The sequence below is a fragment of the Schistocerca americana genome, chromosome 5, assembly GCF_021461395.2.
Source record: "Schistocerca americana isolate TAMUIC-IGC-003095 chromosome 5, iqSchAmer2.1, whole genome shotgun sequence".
Taxonomy (NCBI): Eukaryota; Metazoa; Arthropoda; class Insecta; order Orthoptera; family Acrididae; genus Schistocerca; species Schistocerca americana.
This window is the reverse complement of record NC_060123.1, coordinates 58,573,824-58,594,804: the sequence shown is the minus strand read 5'-3', so window position 1 is coordinate 58,594,804 and position 20,981 is coordinate 58,573,824. Positions and strand designations below refer to the sequence as shown.

At 41.3% G+C, this 20,981-nt stretch overlaps 1 protein-coding gene across 2 annotated transcripts; it reads left to right on the top strand.

The window, feature by feature from the left end:
* The first annotated feature begins 4,072 nt into the window (after window positions 1-4,072).
* LOC124615509 (p53 and DNA damage-regulated protein 1) lies at window positions 4,073-16,736 on the top strand. Of its 2 annotated transcripts, XM_047143468.1 has the most exons (3): window positions 4,073-4,199; window positions 6,154-6,390; window positions 16,420-16,736. In XM_047143468.1, exons 1-3 carry the CDS (start codon window positions 4,175-4,177, stop codon window positions 16,587-16,589), a joined length of 432 nt encoding a protein of 143 aa, XP_046999424.1. In that variant the 5' UTR covers window positions 4,073-4,174; the 3' UTR covers window positions 16,590-16,736. The 2 variants fall into 2 exon arrangements, 1 of the variants encoding a protein (XP_046999424.1); XR_006979794.1 differs by lacking the exons at window positions 4,073-4,199; window positions 16,420-16,736 and adding an exon at window positions 4,206-5,362 and having other exon boundaries at window positions 6,154-6,290.
* Window positions 16,737-20,981: the final 4,245 nt, after the last annotated feature.

The following is a 20,981-nucleotide window of genomic DNA, read 5'->3' as shown; positions in this document are numbered from 1 at the left end:
CTTGACCTCTTAGCCACAAATAATCCTGATCTAATAGAGAGTGTCATGACGGATACAGGGATTAGTGAACACAAGGTCATTGTAGCGAGGCTCAAAACCACAAAAATAAACGCAAAATATATCTATTTAAAACAACAGATGAAAATTCGCTTGATGCCTTCCTAAGAGAGAGTCTTCCTTCCTAGCTAATTATGTAAGTGCAGACCAGGTATGGCTCAAATTCAAAGATATAGCATCGACAGCAACAGATAGATTCATACTGCATAAGTTAATAAGAGACGGGACTGATCCACCGTGGTACATAAAACACGTCAGAACACTGCTGCAGAAGCAATGAAAAAAGCATGCCAAATTCAGAAGAACGCAAAATCCCCAAGAAAGCTAAGTTTCACGGAAGCTCGAAATTTAGTGCAAACGTCAATGCGAAATGCTTTTAATAGTTTCCACAATGAAATATTGTCTCAAAATATGGTAGAAAACCCAAAGAGATTCTAGTCATATGTAAAGTACACCAGTGGCAATAACAGTCAATACCGTCACTGCACGATAGCGATGGAAATGTTACCGATGATGGTGCCACTAAAGTGGAGTTACTAAATAGTTTTCCGTAATTCCTTCACGAAAGAAGACGAAGTAAATATTCCAGAATTCGAAACCAGAACAGCTGTTAGCATGAGTGACATAAAAGTAGATATCTTAGGTGTTGCGAAACAACTCAAATCACTTAAGAAAGGCAAGTCTTCCAGTCCAGACTGTATACCAATCAGGTTCCTCTCCGAGTATGCAGGCACAATAGCGCCTTTCTTAGCTCACAAAAGGTCTAAGACTGGAAAGTAGCACAGGTCACACTAATATTCAAGAAAGGAAATAGGAGCAACCTATTGAATTACAGACCCATATCACTGACCTAAATTTGCAGTAGGATTTTGGAGCATATACTGTACTCGAACATTATGAATCACCTTGAAGAAGATGACTTAATAACCAACACGGATTCAGAAAATATCGTTCTTGTTATTCCCATGAAGTAAAGAGTGGTGTTCACAAGGGACTTCAGATCGTTTCCATATTCCTAGATTTCCAGAAGGCTTTTGATACCGTTCCTCACAAGCGACTATTAAAAAAATTGCATGCTTATGGAGTATCGTCACAGTTGTGTGGCTGGATTCTTGATTTCCTCTCAGAGAGATCACAGTTCTTAGTGATAGATGGTAAATCATCGAGTAGAACAGAAGTGATTTCTAGTGTTCCGCAAGGTAATGTCATAGGCCCTCAGCTGTTCCTGATTTATATAAATGATCTAGGTGATAATCTGAGCAGCCCCCTTAGATTGTTTGCAGATGACGCTGTAATTTACCATCTAGTAAAATCATCAGACGATCAATTCCAATTACAAAACGATCTAGAGAGAATTTCTGTATGGTTTCGAAAAGTGACAATTAGCACTAAACAAAGAAAAGTGCGAGGTCATTCACTTGGGTGCTAAAAGAAATCCGATAAATTTTGTGTATACGATAAATCGCACAAATCTAAGGGCTTTCAACTCGAGAATATACCTAGGAATTACAATTACGAGCAACTTAAATTGGAAAGACCACATAAATAATATTGTGAGGGAGGCGAAACAAAGACTGAGCTTTGTTAGCAGAACAGAAGATGCGACAGACCCACTAAAGAGACAGTCTACATTACACTTGTCCATCCTCTGCTGGAATACTGCTGCACGGTATGGGATCCTTGCCAGGTAGGATTGATGGAGGACATCGAAATAGTGCGAAGAAGGGCAGCTCATTTCGTGTTATCGTGCTATACGGGTGACGGGGTCACTGATATGATACGCAAGTTGGGGTGGCAGTCATTGAAACAAAGGCGGTTTTCTTTGCGGCGAGATCTATTTACGATATTTCAATCACCAACTTTCTCTTCCGAATGCGTAAATATTTTGTTGACACCCACCTACGTAGGAAGAAATGATCATCACAATAAAATAAGAGAAATCAGAGCTCGAATGGAAAGATTTATGTGTTCCTTTTTCCCATGCGTCATTCGAGAATGGAATGGTAGAGAAGTAGTATGAAAATGGTTCGATGAACCCTCTGCCAGGCACTTAATTGTGAATTGCTGAGTAACCATGTAGATTTAGATGTAGATGTAGAAGGAATTTTAACATTTAGATAAAAATGGAACAGCTAAAAATTAGAACGATCGACAGACGGTATTCATTGTTCTGTAACTGAAAAGGCACTTTGTGCTAAATTTGCAGGTGTGGAGCAGTTAAGGAAAATGGGTGGTATAAATAGTAAAATTTCTGAATTCGCGCACATTATTCCATTGTCAGTTGCAACAGTTTTCAGTGGAAATAAACGACGAGTATGGAGACTTCATAAATTACCGAAAGCTGCGTTGTTTAAATCAAGGAGCATGTCTGGTACAATTTTTCGATTTAAAACTCGCTGTTGTTGACCTTATGGAAGAAAAAGGAGTGCAGGAACAAAATTTGGAACAGCCAGAATGGATTGCAGACACTGCCCACAGACATTGCAAGGTAACTTCTTTCTGATTTCGTGGAATAATATTAAGAAAGAAAATCGCTTTGTAGATGGGACACATACTGACAAAGGTAGTCCAGTTCCGTAAACTCACTGGCATTAAAGAAAGCGGGAGGTGTGAAGAGTTCATTGTGGACTTATGTGATTTACAAGGATAATTTTAGGAAGGTTTTGAGGACACTGTCAGTCTTACGCCTGTCTTCGAGCTGTTTTCGAAACCGTTCACCACTTCAGTTGAAAGCGCCCCTCTGCATGCGCAGACGCCATTAATTGACCTACAAGGTTATTCCAGTTTTAATGACAAGTCTTTTTACGCTTAAATCTGTCCAGAACGTCTATATTGCTTTCCTCAGGTAGATTTTCCAAGTCTTCATAATCATGTTGCAAAAGTGCTACAATATTTCGATCCACATATTTCTGCGAAAAAACTTTTCCGATTATGAAATTGAAATAGTCACGATTACGTGGCAACCGTATGTCGATGGTGTGCGCCGGAAAAAAAAACGATATTCTGTCTTCAGCGAGCCAAAAATAAGCAAGTAATACTTAAAATTTATTTTGTTTGTGATCTGTGTTGTTCAGAAATGTGAAATATAAAACTAAATCGTATGCAGTTCGACTGCACTGCCATTTAAATGCGGCACATTCGCTGTTTTTCCACTCTTCCCCCTCTAGAGCTCGGAAAGCATGGCTGAACGCTTTGGCATTATGACCCGAGCATGGCCCGCGAGCCGAAATCTTGTTCATCCCTGTTGAAAATACTCTGGCGTACATAAAGGTATAACAGCATATCCCATGCAGAGTACGAAAATCAAAATACAATCTTACATATCTACAAGCCAAAGTAGACTCTTTTAATTTTTAATATAATGTTTTTATTGGTTTATTTATTTGAAGAATGCAATTTCGAAAACATATTCATTTGGAAAACAGATCAACTACAATAAAGATGCAAGCTCAAGTAAAACCTCCTGTTGCCTTTTGCAATTTTCCAAGCAAATCAACTCCTGTCAGTTCCATCTGTTTTTCTTTTGGACTTACATTCTGTATGTACCCTGTATATGTTTGGTTACTGACTTTCGTGAGTTGACATCTGACACTTATGGCTAATTTCTTCCTGATTTCTGGGAAGCTTGTTTTTCAGTTTATTTTGAATGTCGGTATCGGTAAACATTTTAAGAATTAGTTTCAGAGAAGTAGATTATCTTCTGGTCGGTCTTCCAGCCGGTGCAGATTATCTTAATTTGTACCGTATTATTTGCAAGTAATGGTGATATGTTGTATGTCTTTTTAGAAATTATTCGCTTATATCTTTGTAAGAAATGTCAATTGTTTAATAATTATAGTGTTATCATTAATTATACACAGAATTCACTCTCTGATAATAACAATAATAATGGTGGTGATGATGCTGATGATGATGACAATGACGACGATGATGCATTAACATTGCGCCACTTTTCAATGCATGAGGTTTGTCTAGCTCGCAGCATCAAGAAAATAGTACATTTGTTATCTTTCGACTCAGAGTGTTCTTTGGTATGGTTACTGCAGTGACTGAAAATTTTGAATTTATGTATTTGGTCTTGTGAAAGATAATTATAAAAAATATTGCAGGAATAGTTATGTCTGGTGTGAAAGCCGACGGTGGTGAGTTGTGCTGATGTGGATGGCCCCAGTGTCGTCTGTTTTCTTGCTCCAACTGAATTGGTGTTCCTTGCAGCTGTCATGGCTTTGCATCCAAACTGGCAATCTCTTTCTACTGCCGTTTTCCAGTGGAAAACATTTGTAAGAGAGGGAGACTCCTACGTTCCTCGTAAAGGAAAAACTGTTCCTGCTTCGAGCCAGAATCTCACTGGTGACGAAGCTAAGCGGCTGTATGAAGAAATTGTGAAACAAGAACCCGAAAAGTCATCGGTGGGGAATGTAACTTCTGCAGCCACATCTGCGGAAATATGTTTGAAAAGTGTGCGGCATGCCAATCTCACTGAAAGCTCTCCCGTGAGCAGCACGCCCTTGGATGTAGACGGAACTACCTGGATCAACAATATAATGAAGGCTGCTCAAAGTAACGACGTTTCCAGCGTTTCGTCGTTATTGAAAGGAAGAGAGAGTAACATAAATACTGTTGATCAGTATGGTTGGACAGTTCTGATGTGCGCTGCTGCCTCAGGATCTCTTGATGTGGTAAAACTGCTCGTTGACAGCGGCGGTGACATCGACGTGAAAGACAGAAGTGGGAATAGTTCTTTGAGTATTGCGGAAAAAATGAAGCATTTTCATGTTGTTAATTACCTGAGTTCTAGGCCCGTTTCAGAAGAGAAACCAATATCTCGTAGGAGAAAGGACGTAGGTACTTTCTACTGTGCTGTTTGTAAACGCAGTTTCAGTGATGAAAAAGAGAAACATCTCACCTCAACTGTTCATCTTTTTAATTCTCACCCTGGTGGGGGCAGAACTTATTATTCTATTCCAGAGAGCAATAGAGGTTTCCAGATTTTGTTGAAAGCTGGTTGGGACAAGGAAAAGGGACTGGGTCCCGAAGGATCTGGTCAAAAGTTTCCTTTAAAAACTGTGTTAAGAAAGGATAGGCAGGGACTCGGTCAACCTACAAAAATTCCGGCCAGAGTGACACATTTTGACCCATTTTCTACTGAAGCTGTCCGGATAGAGAAAAAATGTAAAGGAAGAAAGAATAGGGAACTTTTTTCTCTGAAAGAAAAGAGGAAGGAGAGAATGTTACGCAAAATCCTAAGCTAAAAACCTGATACCGGTTTGTACTCTTGTATCATCTTGAGAACTAGTACGTTGAGGTGAGCAGAAAATACTGTCTTAAGTAAAACATTCTACTGCACCTACATGTCATGCATTCTACTTATGGCTGAGACCTGCATAATTTTGTGCAGATACTTTACATTTTTTGGTGATTAACACTTTCTTGTTGACGTGTGATGGTAATTGTAAAGATTTTTGTGTGCACTGATTATTAAAGGGCCTTGATCTGGACAGATTCTCTTCCTGATTTTATTCTGTGAATGTGTCAATAGTAATGATAAAGAGATATCTTGTGTGTTAACACACTACCTTTACATTGTCAGGATATTAAAAGTTCATTTAGTTTGAAATATCAGTGTGGCTGTTATTATTTAACAATTTTGAAAAAGACATTATGGTTTGAATTACAAAATACAAAAATTAGTCTTCTTAAATTTGTGAAAAGTGTCATTTTGTTTGTCTATTTTTTATTAATTCAGGCAGTGGTTATTATTTCCACTGGATATAGAGAAAGAAATATGTTGAAATAGCGCATTTGTTATCTGATGATGTGAAACAAATAAATGGGAAGACTGAAGACACTAAAACTGCCACTCTCAGTATTGAAAGTCCTGGATTTGTCTTTCAAGTAGCAGTTTTAGTTTCGATTAACCATTTTTTTGTTATTTTTTGCAAAATATCTTTATGTAGATGCTAGTACTTGATACTGAGTAAGGGTTGGTTTGCGTTTAACAGAATTTGATTAGCAGAGAGCATTGAAAAATTGAATGTTCATTTTTACAAAATGAATGCTGTGTTTATTAATGTAATAGGCAACATGGCTTTACAGGCTTGGGCCTTTTGGAGAATCCTCAGCACAGCCTGCGATTGTTGAGTGAAATTGAAGAAATTGGAGAAGAAATTCTAAGAGATCGTAATGAAGTTGTAGCTCTGGACCGTAGGCGAAATCAGACCAGAGAAGCTCTCAGAGCTATACAGAAGTCTACTGCAGATAAAGTTTGGGTGTCAGTTGGATCTCTTTTAATAAAGATCCCAGAGAAGAAAGCCACTGAAATGCTCAAAAGAGGTTAGTTAAAAATTTATTTTTGCTTTTGCTTTGCTCTGCTTGCAGTCTGTGAAAGCACGACAGCATATACCTAACGGCTGATGTGGTCATTTTGACTGCTATGTGAAAATTTTTATTTTCGTTCTCATTATCTTCATTTCAAATAAGTGTTTTAGTTTTATAAAACTAAAATAAGATGAATTATATATCTCAAATTCAAAATTTTTTCTTTTTACTACAAACAAGAATGAGTTTTTAGAAATGTTTTATCTAATTAACAAACACAATTTTTATTTCAAATTCTTTTAGTAAAGAAGTTGATGTTTTATTGTGCAATCATTATTATAAAATTAATTAGGTACTGTAATATTTTATGTAGTGCACTTAGTCATGAAATCTGTTTGCCAAATCCACATATCACGACATATTTGTAAAACACTGCCTGACTTTTTCTTCAGTTTATTTGCACTCACTGATGTGAATTGCATATCTTTAGCAGGAGGAATTACATACGTCCGAACAAGAACCATACATTCACCGTTTGCACTTTTTGTAGATATAACTTGTCTTATTCCTACCCTTCATTTGACATTGTCTCCTCATTTTATTTCCTTCCAAGAGTTTCCAGATTTAGCTTCTGTTTCCACCAACTTGTTTTTCGAGTCCATGTACCCCATACTAAGCTCCTCTGCTAGCTTCAGCCCTGATCTTCAGCCCTGTTTGATAGATGCCGAGTCAAGAATATTATAAAATACTTGAACTGGCTATCTTTGAATACCGTCTCGAACAGTGTATTTTCTTGCCATTTGATCCACCACATCAACGCCAAATTTTGTATTGTTCTAGAAATCTCTTGTCTGGACTGATACCCCCGCCCCCGGCCAGTTTGAAGTTCAACTTCTGAATGCAAAGTGCAATACCGAATCACATTCTTGTTTCGTTTGCCTTGATATACAGTAAGAGTGCCACTGGAATGTATGAAGAGATCTGAGTTGTAAAGATCAGCCTCCACAGCATAAGGGATTTCTCTTCTTGATCATCTAATTGTTCCAACAGTGCTAGTACTATTAGTTCTCAGCTTGTCACCCTGTTTCACAGTTGTAAAAAAAATGGTCCATAGTCGTGTATCACCCATTCTTTTGAAGTGGCTCCATCAACTTCATTTGATTTGATTAACGTGGGAGCTTGGGCCTAACCCACCACTGCCTGCACCGTAACTGAGTTTATTGTGTGGTATTGCTCCATGTATATCTAGTAAAGCCAAACAGTGCCCTTGATATAGTGCAAGGAGTCTCTTTCAGAGTTTTTTGTTACACACAATTTCTTCCGGTATAGTTGTCCCGAAGATTCTGTATCTTTCGCTCTCCAGTGCCATGCATTCGAAGATTAAGTGCGATGCAGTTTCTTCAACCTCATCACAGATCCTACATTTAGGGTCTTCTTCCATTATACCCATTGTGTGTAGGTGTTTTTTGAAATTCCCTTAGTCTGTCATCAGTTCAGTCATGAGTTTGGTCTTTTTTCCTGTTCAATCTCAGGATTACAGAGCTTCTTTTAAAACGTGGCTTGGACATCATTACCTTACCATGTTTTAGTTTATGGACCTTGGTACAATATTCTACATGCTGTTTCGTAAGCCAGTTCCATAGTTCTAGTTTGATCATAGCCTTGGTTATTGTCAGGACAGGTTCCAGTCCAATAAATGGAGTCGCTGCCTCCATCCTGATCAGTCTGTCGGCTTGTTCATTGCCACAGATCCCTGAGTGGCCAGGGACCCACACTAGGTTTACCCTATTGCTTCCCCCTAGCTCCACCAGAGCCCTGTGGCATTCTGTAACAATCTTGGATCTTGTTGCAGGAGCTGCCAATGATTTCAGGGTTGCTCTTAATGAGAAGGGCCCATGTTAGTTTCTCATCTAAGGTTACCCCTTGATATTTCACTATCCCCTTCACAGGTAGAGTTTCATCGAAGAGCTTTAGATTCCAACTTGAGTGTTGGATATGCCTCTTTGTAAATGGCACCACAACACTCTCCTTAGGATTAAGCTTCAGATCCTGTTTGATGCACCAATTTTGCACAATGTACAATCCTCCTTGTGCCATATTTCTATCTGTGTCAATAAATTTGCTGAGTATTACTATGACAAGGACATCTGCATATCCTTGGCAGAAACGTTGTCTGGAATTTAGTTCCTCAATGAGTTCATTCACCACTAGATTCCACAATGGAGGGGACAGAACTACTACTTGTGGGCAACCTCTAGTGGTGTTAATTACTATCTTTTCGTTCATCATGGTAGCCTCTACCTTCCTTCCACTAAGCATGGCCACCTACATATAGTGGTCCCTAGGTCATGCAACTCTGCTGCCCTTACTATAGAATCGAAGGTTGTGTTACTGGAGGTACCCTCAATATCCAGTAAGATGCAGAGGGCTATTTCTTGGAAGTGAAGTGCTTTCTCCACCCTCCCAACAAGTTGGTGGAGAGTTGTCTCACATGATTTACCCGGTTGAGATGCGTGTTGGTTTGAATGTCTCTCTCTCTCTCTCTCTCTCTCTCTCTCTCTCTCTCTCTCTCTGTATTCAATTAGTCGGTTCCGACTCTTCGTGGCCCCATGAACCAAATCACGCCACTTTTTCCTGTCTTGCACTTTCTCCCGTAGACCTTCCAGGTTGGAACACATTGCTTCTGTGATGCCATCGATCCATCTCATCCTCTGACGTCCTCTTCTTCTAGTTCCTTCAATCTTTCCCAGCATTAATGTTTTTTCCAGCAAGGCATGCCTTCGCATTGTGTGTCCAAAGTAGGTCAGCTTTTGTTTTAACATTAGACCTTCCAGGGAGAAATCGGGTTTTACTTGCTCCAATATTGATCTGTTGGTTCTCTTTGCGGTCCACGGAACTCTAAGAAGTTTCCTCCAACATCACAGTTCGAAGGAGTCAATTCTTCGCCGTTCAGCCTTTCTAATGGTCCAGGTCTCACATCCATACATCACTACTGGAAATACACAATACGGATCTTTGTTGCTAGTGTCATATCTCTGGACCTTATAACCTTGTCAAGGTTTGACATCACCTGGGAACCGAGATAACTGAATGTGGTCACTACCTCCATGGTTTCTCCTGCTATATCCCACGAATTGGTAGGTGTAGTTGCCATAACTTTCGTTTTCTTCACATTCAGCCTAAGACCGGCCTTTTGACTTTCATCTTTCACCTTCAGCAAGAGTGTTCTCAATTCTTCTTCACTTTCTGCCAACAGGATCGTATCATATGCGTACCTGAGGTTGTTTACATTTATTCCAGCTATTTTAATTCCTGTTTCTCCGTCATCTAGCCTCGCATTCCTCATAACACGTTCTGCATACACGTTGAATAAGTACGATGACAGCATGCAGCCTTGCCGGACCCCTTTCTGAATCTTTATCCATTTCGTTGTTCCATACATAGTTCTCACCGTGGCTTCTGGGTCAAGGTATAAACTCCGTATCAGATGAATGAGGTGATCTGGTACACCCATGTAGAGGGGCCCTAATTAGCTTCCTCTCCCCAACGTATACATTAACCAGTTTTTGCAATGTTTTGAGAATGGAGGAGGACAGACTGATTGGTCTCATATCCTTGGCCTTGGTATTATCAATTCTCCCTGGCTTTGGAATGAAGACAACCTTCACTGTCCTCCAAGTGTTGGGAATGATTCCTACTGCTAGGCTAACCCTGAATAGCCTGCATAGAACTCTTATGAGCTTCTCTCCTGCCCTTTGCAGGAGAGCTGGAAAAATTCCATCTGGGCCAGGTGTCATGAACGGTTGGAGATGTTCCCACTGCCTGTTGGATTTTATTGAAGACTACACACTCCTTGACTGATTCCCAGTCCTGTCTTCAAGTGCCTGAGAACCATTGTCTCTCTGGGATCTCATTCTGGTCTGTGTTGTCCGGCAGAGCATATTGAAGAAAGTGAGTTTTGAGGAGCAGTTCCAACGTCTCATGTGGTGTCTTTGTATATTCCCCATCTTCTTCCCTCAACATACCTCCTGGACTGGTTGGTACTCTGGCTTGAACAGCCGTGCTTTCCACTTCCTCACAGACTGCCTTCCAGGATGCCTTCTTTGCTTGTCTGATTGCAAGGTTGTAATTGACAAGGTCGTCACAATGTTTAGCCCCATTGTCCTTTACGTCTCTTATTGTTAAACAGTCTCCGTACCTGTTTTCTTTGTGTTTCCAAGTTGTTATTCCACCAAGGCACACTCCCATTTGTGCACTTTTTGGTGATTGTGCAGTTGTCCTGATACGAGGTTACTATGGCAGTGGTAACAGCCTCTTCTACTTCCTCAAACTCTACTGGTTTTAACTTCCAATCAGCCTAAGTCAAGGTCCCTCTCAGTCTGTTCTCCTGGGATTCCTATAGGTCATGGTCTGTCTGATTCCCATTTCAACCTTGAATTTAATGTACATGTGGTTCGATGAAGATGGCTCTAATGCCACATGCCATTGTTTGACATAGCTGCCCATCATCATGAAACCAAAGGTTATGTCAATTACTTTTTCCCTTCTGCTATTCCTGAATGTAGTTTCATTGCCCCTAGTTGTTAGCGAAAAGAAATTCAAGGAGGTACTCACCTCTACTGTTGGTGTCCCTGCTACCCCACACTAGGTTGTGGGCATTGGTGTCGCATCCCACCAGCAGCTGGTCACCTTGCCGACGACAAGCCTCTACCCGTCTCCTCACCTCCAGAGGAGCAGAAATCCATCACTCGCATGAAAGAAATTCCATTTCTTACAAAGATGCATGTTCTGGAGTTTCTTAGATTCCTAGCTTAAATCAGCTTACCTCCAGTGCCACGAGGCCCGATACACCCTCTTTATATACAGGGTGTTTCAAAAATGGCCGGTATATTTGAAACGGCAATAAAAACTAAATGAGCAGCGATAGAAATACACCGTTTGTTGCAATATGCTTGGGACAACAGTACATTTTCAGGCGGACAAACTTTCGAAATTACAGTAGCTACAATTTTCAAACACAGATGGCGCTGCAAATGATGTGAAAGATATAGAAGACAACGCAGTCTGTGGGTGCGCCAATCTGTACGTCGTCTTCCTGCTGTAAGCATGTGCTGTTCACAATGTGCAAGTGTGCTGTAGACAACATGGTTTATTCCTTAGAACAGAGGATTTTTCTGGTGTTGGAATTCCACCGCCTAGAACACAGTGTTGTTGCAACAAGACGAAGTTTTCAACGGAGGTTTAATGTAACCAAAGGACCGAAAAGCGATACAATAAAGGATCTGTTTGAAAAATTTCAACGGACTGGGAACGTGCTGGAAAGGTAGGGCGACCGCGTACGGCAACCACAGAGGGCAACGCGCAGCTAGTGCAGCAGGTGATCCAACAGCGGCCTCGGGTTTCCGTTCGCCGTGTTGCAGCTGCGGTCCAAATGACGCCAACGTCCACGTATCGTCTCATGCGCCAGAGTTTACACCTCTATCCATACAAAATTCAAACGCGGCAACCCCCCAGTGCCGTTACCATTGCTGCACGAGAGACATTCGCTAACGATATAGTGCACAGGATTGATGACGACGATATGCATGTGGGCAGCATTTGGTTTACTGACGAAGCTTATTTTTACCTGGACGGCTTCGTCAATAAACAGAACTGGCGCATATGGGGAACCGAAAAGCCCCATGTTGCAGTCCCATCGTCCCTGCATCCTCAAAAAGTACTGGTCTGGGCCGCCATTTCTTCCAAAGGAATAATTGGCCCATTTTTCAGATCCAAAACGATTACTGCATCTCGCTATCTGGACATTCTTCGTGAATTTGTGGCAGTACAAACTGCCTTAGACGACACTGCGAACACCTCGTGGTTTATGCAAGATGGTGCCCGGCCACATCGCACCGCCGACGTCTTTAATTTCCTGAATGAATATTTCGATGATCGTGTGATTGCTTTGGGCTATCCGAAACATACAGGAGGCGGCGTGGATTGGCCTCCCTATTCGCCAGACATGAACCCCTGTGACTTCTTTCTGTGGGGACACTTGAAAGACCAGGTGTACCACCAGAATCCAGAAACAATTGAACAGCTGAAGCAGTACATCTCATCTGCATGTGAAGCCATTCCGCCAGACACGTTGTCAAAGGTTTCGGGTAATTTCATTCAGAGACTACGCCATATTATTGCTACGCATGGTGGATATGTGGAAGATATCGTACTATAGAGTTTCCCAGACCGCAGCGCCATCTGTTGTTGAAAATTGTAACTACTGTAATTTCGAAAGTTTGTCTGCCTGAAAATGTACTGTTGTCCCAAGCATATTGCAACAAACGGTGTATTTCTATCGCTGCTTGTTTAGTTTTTATTGCCGTTTCAAATATACCGGTCATTTTTGAAACACCCTGTAAATAGGGTTCTTGTATCGGCCACACCCACTTCCTGCCTCCCCACGCAGCAGCTCAGAGCACCAGAGGCCACTTTACTGTGCTGCAGATTAATCTGCAGCACCTCCAGTCTCCGTCTTGCTGCCATCTCTGAGGTCTTTAAGAACCCTGATAGTGACCTGCGAGAACCCTAAAAATGATTTCAGGTCCGCTCCCGCTGTGCCTTCAGGGACTTCTCTCCGACCTGCACCACCAGCGTTAATCCTTCCAGTACAACCTTATGGTTGATCACTCTTCTGTCGAGACTTTTGGGTTCTGGGCCCTTAGTTTCTTGAACAGAGTCTTAGGAGAGACTTCCTTAAGGATCTTTGGTACCCATATTGACACCTTTGCAGTCTTAAGAAGCTCCGCTGCCGTCTTGACCAGCAGCTTCCCATCTTCCCATGGGGATATCATGGGCACCTTGTCCTTAAGCCATTCCAGTGTGCACCCCTTCACAGACAAAAATGAGGGCACCACAATAAATAGACCCTCCTGAAGTTGGGTCCTGGGCCAGTGTTGTCCCCCCCAGTCCCAATCTTTTCAAAGAGAGCCATGTGTGCAAATTGCCCCTACTGCGAGGTGATGGCCACCAGTGGATAGCCTTCCTGTATAACTGCCGTCCTAAAAACTGAGATTGCAGTACTGTAGGTCTGTTTCCCTATGTCTTGTCTTCGTTTTTTCTAGTCTCACTTATCCAGGGAGGAGGGAGTCTTAGATTCCTCCCCTACCCTCTTGCTACCTGTCTTCAACATTGTGGGTGTATGCATGTCCCCTTCAACCTGAGACAGTTTTTTTCTTGGGGTCTTAGATTCAAGTCCCTTTGATTCCCTCCATATAAACTTCATTACTACACTTTCAGGAAGAGTCTGGTCACGTGATCTGTGGTAATGTTTTCCTAAATAAGGGAACCCATTGCACAGAAACTTTTGAGTCAACGTCGACAAGATGCCAAAATTTTATACCAAGTTTGTCTGGCTTGTTTCACTAAGACTGTAAGAATGGACTACTTGTTTTGCTTGGAAAAAGCTGTTCATCAGCAGTCAGATTTTCAGGAATATAGGTTAAATGGCAATTATCGGTAAATTTGCTTCAAACTTTTGATACTAAAGTGAATATATCTGTCAAACGTTCTGATCTTGTTTTTCTAACGTCAAAGTGCAAAAATCTTACAATTTCTCAAAAGCAGTTTCTCCCCGTAGTATCACTGAAGATGGGTGGACCCCACTTTTTAGACCACAGTTCATCAAGTTCAGTAGTGTTGGCGCCAAGAACACAACACACATACAATAAAGCAATAAAAGCCTCCAGTTTCTCCAAAATTACACTCCACAATTCATTTCCTGGAGCACGTTTTACATCCATTTCCATACAGTGTTTAATGCCTTTCACTATAGATTCATCAATAAACAGACGCCACGCACTCACTATGCTGGTGTCAGAAACATATCACTTTGAATATGGTGTAGGTCTTGGATTTTCTTTCACAATGTTGTAACTTGCCAACCTGCCAGATGTGGTCTTTCCAAACTCTGCTACAGCCCACTCCGTGATGCCATCAGTACCCAGCAGTGTATACGTGGTCCTGGGAGGCATGTGTTGATTTGTCCCTACTGATACCTTCTTTTATGTGATACATTTTCTGTTGCTGTAATAGAACAATAGAAAACATCAAATTAGAAGTGTCTGTTCAGAGTAATTGTCATCTATATGAAAGTTGAATTTTGACATGTAAATAATGCATTTCATAATTATTACTAACCTGGCTGAACAACTACGTTTTCAGCATAATCTGAATCAGTGCTTCCAGAATGATAGCTTGGTTGACAGTAATCTTCGTCTGCATCTTCTATTAGGTCTTCTGCATCTAGGTCACATTCTGCTTCAGACTTATCATTTGGAATATCATGTAAGAGAGCGAACCATTTTGCTTCAGTAAGCGACAGAGATCTGCGAGGAGCGATTACTATGTTGCTACAAGCTAATGAGTGACAATATGACTGGAGATGTAGACACAAACAATGGACATCAGTAAATTAAGAGTTTCACTGTTGTGCATATTATTGCTGTTTAGACTGATTGTTACAGATTCAGTCTCAACCAGAGGAAGGAGGGCATGCTGGTAAGACATTTTATTACAGTAATCAATACCGAGGTCAAAATGACCTCTCTTGTGGTTCTAGATACACTTGTTAACAAGTATGGGTGATTCTGACTTTTAATTTGGAAAAGTCACTGAATCTCATTGCAATACGACAAAAACTGCAGTCAAAATAACGTTTTGAAAATGTGTTGCAGTCATTTTGACTGCTCTGTGGTTGTAGTGTTAAGAATTTGGAATTGGGAGTTTATCACCCCCCCCCCCTCCTCCCCCTTTCCCTGTATCATTATGGTGAACCATTCATTTCAGGAAAGGTGCTAAAAGTGTCACCCCATCAATTTTGTACTGGCAGAAACTGCTTGTGCACCATTCACTGGAAATAAAAAAAGTTACTTTGACGGTTCTCTTATTTCTAGGATTGTATGCTTAAAGAAGTGGTAGAAATCAGACTTAAGTAAAACCTGATAAGCAAAGAAAACAGATTTTATATTAATAAGGTACTGAAACTGTGCTTTGCATGCTAATGTCACAGTGTGAAGTGGGATGTAAACCCAGCAGTTGACTAAGCACAACCACGTACTTCGTAACAGCACTGCTCACCTTATGTCGGGGATACCAGTAAAAATATACCTTGGTGGACAAGCTTGGCCACCACCAGATGATTATTTAGTAACAGCCTTGTAAAATAATCATTAATTTAAGTCTTCAAGAACGACTTTCCTACTACATATTTTGTTTGTGGAAAGGTTTTTAATCTTCTTATTGTGACCCTACTTAACATATACAAATAAGCAGTCACAACAACACATTAAAAGGCCTACAGTTTGAACAAGAAAGAGCAGACTTGTTTTGTCTGACAGTAATGTGTGTGGACTTTAAATACTCCTAATGCGGGAAAAACCACCCTGCTTTGCAAACAGAGTGACTTTCCAAGATTTGAGAATGTGTCTGTGCTTTCGGGTCTAATCTTTGTGACAGTGTCCTCTCTTGACGATATCTTGGCTTAGTTGTTAGTGTCAGACTGCAAATTCGAAGGTTGGAGGTTTGGATGTAGATTGCTTTTCTGATTTCATCACTGTGGCGATGACTGCTCACCACAGACAGTGCATAATGGCCAGAGGTGACAAAAGCCATATGAATGTGAGCAAGGTATGCATGTTTTTCTACATCTGTAGGAGAATTCCATTTGATAGCTTGTAATACCTAACAGTCTTCTTTCATCTAGCCTGTTTTAGCACTCAATCTATTTGATATTGTTGTTATTCCGTCCCAGATTTTCCATTATTTTTTATGGTGCCTAAGTGTCATAGAGCAGTTTGAGTCTTGATATTTAGAAATACATCCAATAATGTATATTTGATATTAATAGGTTTTATATTTGAAATATCATAAGTGTTCAGTCATTTGTAGGATGTTGGTTGTGTGTTAGATATAAAGTTGTTGAATTTTATCTTTCAAAATATAAAGAATTCTTCTGCTTCACAAATATCCAAATTTAGTCTGTTTTACATTTGTTTTGTTTTTCAGATCAGATTCAAGTTGACGTTGAAATCAACAAAATGCGCAGTGAACTGAAACTTAAAGTGAATAAACTGCGTGACATGGAACACCAAGCTCCAGTACCTGGTCTCATGCTAAATGCACTGACATCTTCAGAAATGGGTGCTATAAAAACTGCAATGGGTTTCAGTAACTGAAAATTTCAAGCAGTGGTTCATTGATATTAAAGAAAAACAATTGTACAGTATTGATTGATACGTAAGAAATTTTACACACTCTATGTTTTGTATTGTATACAACCCAGGAATAAATATTAAATGAGTTCTGGTGAGGATGTGTTGAAATTGGTTTTGTTATCTTTTAATAGTAATCACTTTTGTGGCTATTATGTATTATCCCCAGTCACATTTGTGTCCTGTGGAAAGCTGACTTTGTGTACAGAATTTTACTTTCAGTGATATCCCTATAGTATGCAAACTCCACTCTCTGTGTTCTTCTGAGCTTGCTGAACTAATTTTAATATGCAGTATGTATGAGCAGGAGACTTGCCAGTGTATCACCCTGTGACAGTTGTGGGCTTTTTTCCTGCTAATAATGTTCATGAACACACAGCATTGCTATTGCTTATCACAGATAGATGCCTAAAATGTACAATTGTACCTGAGGGTTTGGTACTACTTCAGTGTTTGGGAAGACTGTATTCCCATTACACAAGAAACCTACCATGGTGAGCTGTCATGTTTAGATGCTCCACTGAAAACTAGTCTGTATGTGAGGAGTTTGATTCAGAAAACACTTGTGATGTCCTCACTGTAGTGTTAAAATTTTTATCTTGTGTTTATTCTTCTGTCAACCATATCCTAGTTACAGTGGCACAGCAAGTTGATGGTAATGCTCTCAGAAAAAACTATGCTGACTCATTATTCTTAACCGCAAATAATCACTCTCCTGTGAGAGCATCTCAGTACGACAGCGCACAAACAGTGTCAATCACACTGAAAATGCACTCTCAAATTTGCTAACGAGAGAGCACCACAGCATGTCTGCACCCGAAGACCCACTCCGAAAAACCTTCCCAACCTACGACAGAAAACTGCTCACTACAACCCCCCCCCCCCCCCCCTCTCCCCCCAATCTCCTCACCCTCTCCCCATCTACCAGAGCACAGCTCACCATTCATCACCTTTCAATGGCTTGTCATGATTCCTTTGCCGTTCTACATATTCACAAGTGTGTGTTTATTCTTCTTCGTATTTTTCCTGGACTTTATCCTGTATCTCCACATGATGGACATGTTAATTATTGCATCCCCCTCCAGCTGCGCGCCTGCCCCCTCTTTCCCAGGAGAGAATTTGTGTACTCCCAACTGTCTTGTTCTAGTGTTATCTGTAATGAAAGTGTGAGAACACTTTTTCCCCCTAAATATTTGTGAATCATGTAACTGAACTGGGAAGTGTGTACCATCCCAGCATTCACATAATTAGATGTGGGGGAACCCAACTGTGGATAATACCAGCTCACACATTAATACTGAAACAATGTTTGAAATCCATGGGAATGTGTGGCATGAGGGTTTCCCTCATCCCAAATGTGGCTCTTGGCTTTAGCAGACTGTCATTTGTGAAATTTGCTTCATCTATGAAAAGAATGACCAGAGAAAAGTCTGGAATGTCAACTCAATGGTGTAGGAACCATGTGCAGTAATCGGCATGTGGGGCAAAATTGGCTACACTCGCCTGAAGTAGCTGTTCGTGGAGAGCTCGCCACTGCTGCTCTGGCGTACATCCACAGGACCTACTATGTTGCGGATACCCATCAGCAGACTGGCCAACCACTTGGAGGATGTCCTCTTCCACATCAGCAGTGTGGTGTATCTGGCCACAACACAATTGACCCTGTTCGTCTTGAAGGTGCCAGTTTCTTGAAGCCATTGTTCCAATCTTGCTAAAATGGCCTGTAACGGGCAGGCACAACCCAGAAATCATTTGAGATACAGGCTAATCAACTATTTCTTCCAGTTTCACTACATATGTGCAACACGTCGGTTTATTTGGAAACGTGTAATCCGCTATTCTGTAATGCATTGTCTTTCTCAATTATAGAGTGGCAGCTGATGTACTTGTGCTTCAGTTGTTTGGGTTGTTTTCTGATGACGTGACATGACACCAATTTTTTTTACGGCTGTCCTGAATGCTCTTAAAGACACCTATAACTGTGTAATAGAAATTCTGAGTGCCATTTATTTGTGATTTATGTTAACATTAATGGACATATATATCTAAAAACAAAGAAGATGAGACTTACCAAACAAAAGTGCTGGCAGGTCGATAGACACACAAACAGTTGTGGGTCAGGATGAAGCTGGCTAAGGTAATGAGGAAAGAGGTTTTAGGTAGGGTGGCAGGTGATCGGCGTGAAAGGAAGTGCTACATCGCAGCGAGGCCCTGGACGTGCGGAATATTTGTGACCCACAACTTCTTCACTTTTGAAGGCCAGACATACCAACAATTAAAGGGAACAGCCATGGGTACCAGGATGGCCCCATCGTACGCCAACCTATTCATGGGTCACTTAGAGGAAGCCTTCTTGGTCACCCAGGCCTGCCAACCCAAAGTTTGGTACAGATTTATTGATGATATCTTCATGATCTGGACTCACAGTGAAGAAGAACTCCAGAATTTCCTCTCCAACCTCAACTCCTTTGGTTCCATCAGATTCACCTGGTCATACTCCAAATCCCATGCCACTTTCCTTGACGTTGACCTCCATCTGTCCAATGGCCAGCTTCACACGTCCGTCCACATCAAACCCACCAACAAGCAACAGTACCCCCATTATGACAGCTGCCACCCATTCCACATCAAACGGTCCCTTCCCTACAGCCTAGGTCTTTGTGGCAAACAAATCTGCTCCAGTCCGGAATCCCTGAACCGTTACACCAACAACCTGAAAACAGCTTTCGCATCCCGCAATTACCTTCCCGACCTGGTACAGAAGCAAATAACCAGAGCCCCTTCCTCATCCCCTCAAACCCAGAACCTCCCACAGAAGAATCACAAAAGTGCCCCACTTGTGACAGGATACTTTCTGGGACTGGATCGGACTCTGAATGTGGCTCTCCAGCAGGGATACGACTTCCTCAAATCCTGCCCTGAAATGAGATCCATCCTTCATGAAATCCACCCCACTCCACCAAGAGTGTCTTTCCGCCGTCCACCTAACCTTCGTAACCTCTTAGTTCATCCCTATGAAATCCCCAAACCACCTTTCCTACCCTCTGGCTCCTACCCTTGTAACCGCCCCCGGTGTAAAACCTGTCCCATGCACCCTCCCACCACCATCTACTCCAGTCCTGTAACCCAGAAGGTGTACACGATCAAAGGCAGAGCCACGTGTGAAAGCACCCACGTGATTTACCAACTGACCTGCCTACACTGTGAAGCTTTCTATGTGGGAATGACCAGCAACAAACTGTCCATTCGCATGAATGGACACAGGCAGACAGTGTTTGTTGGTAATGAGGATCACCCTGTGGCTAAACATGCCTTGGTGCACGGCCAGCACATCTTGGCACAGTGTTACACCGTCCGGGTTATCTGGATACTTCCCACTAACACCAACCTGTCAGAACTCCGGAGATAGGAACTTGCCCTTCAGTATATCCTCTCTTCTCGTTATCCGCCAGGCCTCAACCTCCGCTAATTTCAAGTTGCCGCCGCTCATACCTCACCTGTCTTTCAACAACATCTTTGCCTCTTTACTTCCGCCTCAACTGACATCACTGCCCAAACTCTTTGCCTTTACAAATGTCTCCTTGTGTCTGTGTATGTGCAGATGGATATATGTGTGTGTGTGCGAGTGTATACCCGTCCTTTTTTCCCCGTAAGGTAAGTCTTTCCACTCCCGGGATCGGAATGACTCCTTACCCTCTCCCTTAAAACCCACATCCTTTCGTCTTTCCCTCTCCTTCCCTCTCTCCTGACGAAGCAACCGTTGGTTGCGAAAGCTAGAATTTTGTGTGTATGTTTGTGTTTGTTTGTTTGTGTGTCTATCGACCTGCCAGCACTTTTGTTTGGTAAGTCTCATCATCTTTGTTTTTAGATATATTTTTCCCACGTGGAATGTTTCCCTCTATTATATTCATATCATTACTGGACATATAATTATTTAACTCCTTACTATTCACAGAACTACACTTAAAAAGTAGAGTTGTTTTTGCAAGCTACCACTTCTTAAATATAAATTTGTCCTTGGAATAGGAGGAGTTGACCAGGATAAATGATTTTTTGTTAGATTTAAAACTAGCTTTGCTACTTGTAAGACATTTTATTTTACTTGGCAAATGATCAAAAAGTTTTGCTGTTGTATATTTAATTTCTTCCTGAACCACCGACAGCTGTAGTAATGGATACTAAAGGTCATTATCTCCTCTAGTGTTGCACGTAAGTATATCACTGTTGTTCTCAAATTGTCCTGGATTATTTATAAAAATTTCATTAGCAAAGGGGTACACACATTGTGAGAGTGCAGTTGAAATGCCTAAATCCTTGAGGTACCTACATGATGACAGTGGATAAATACCACATGTT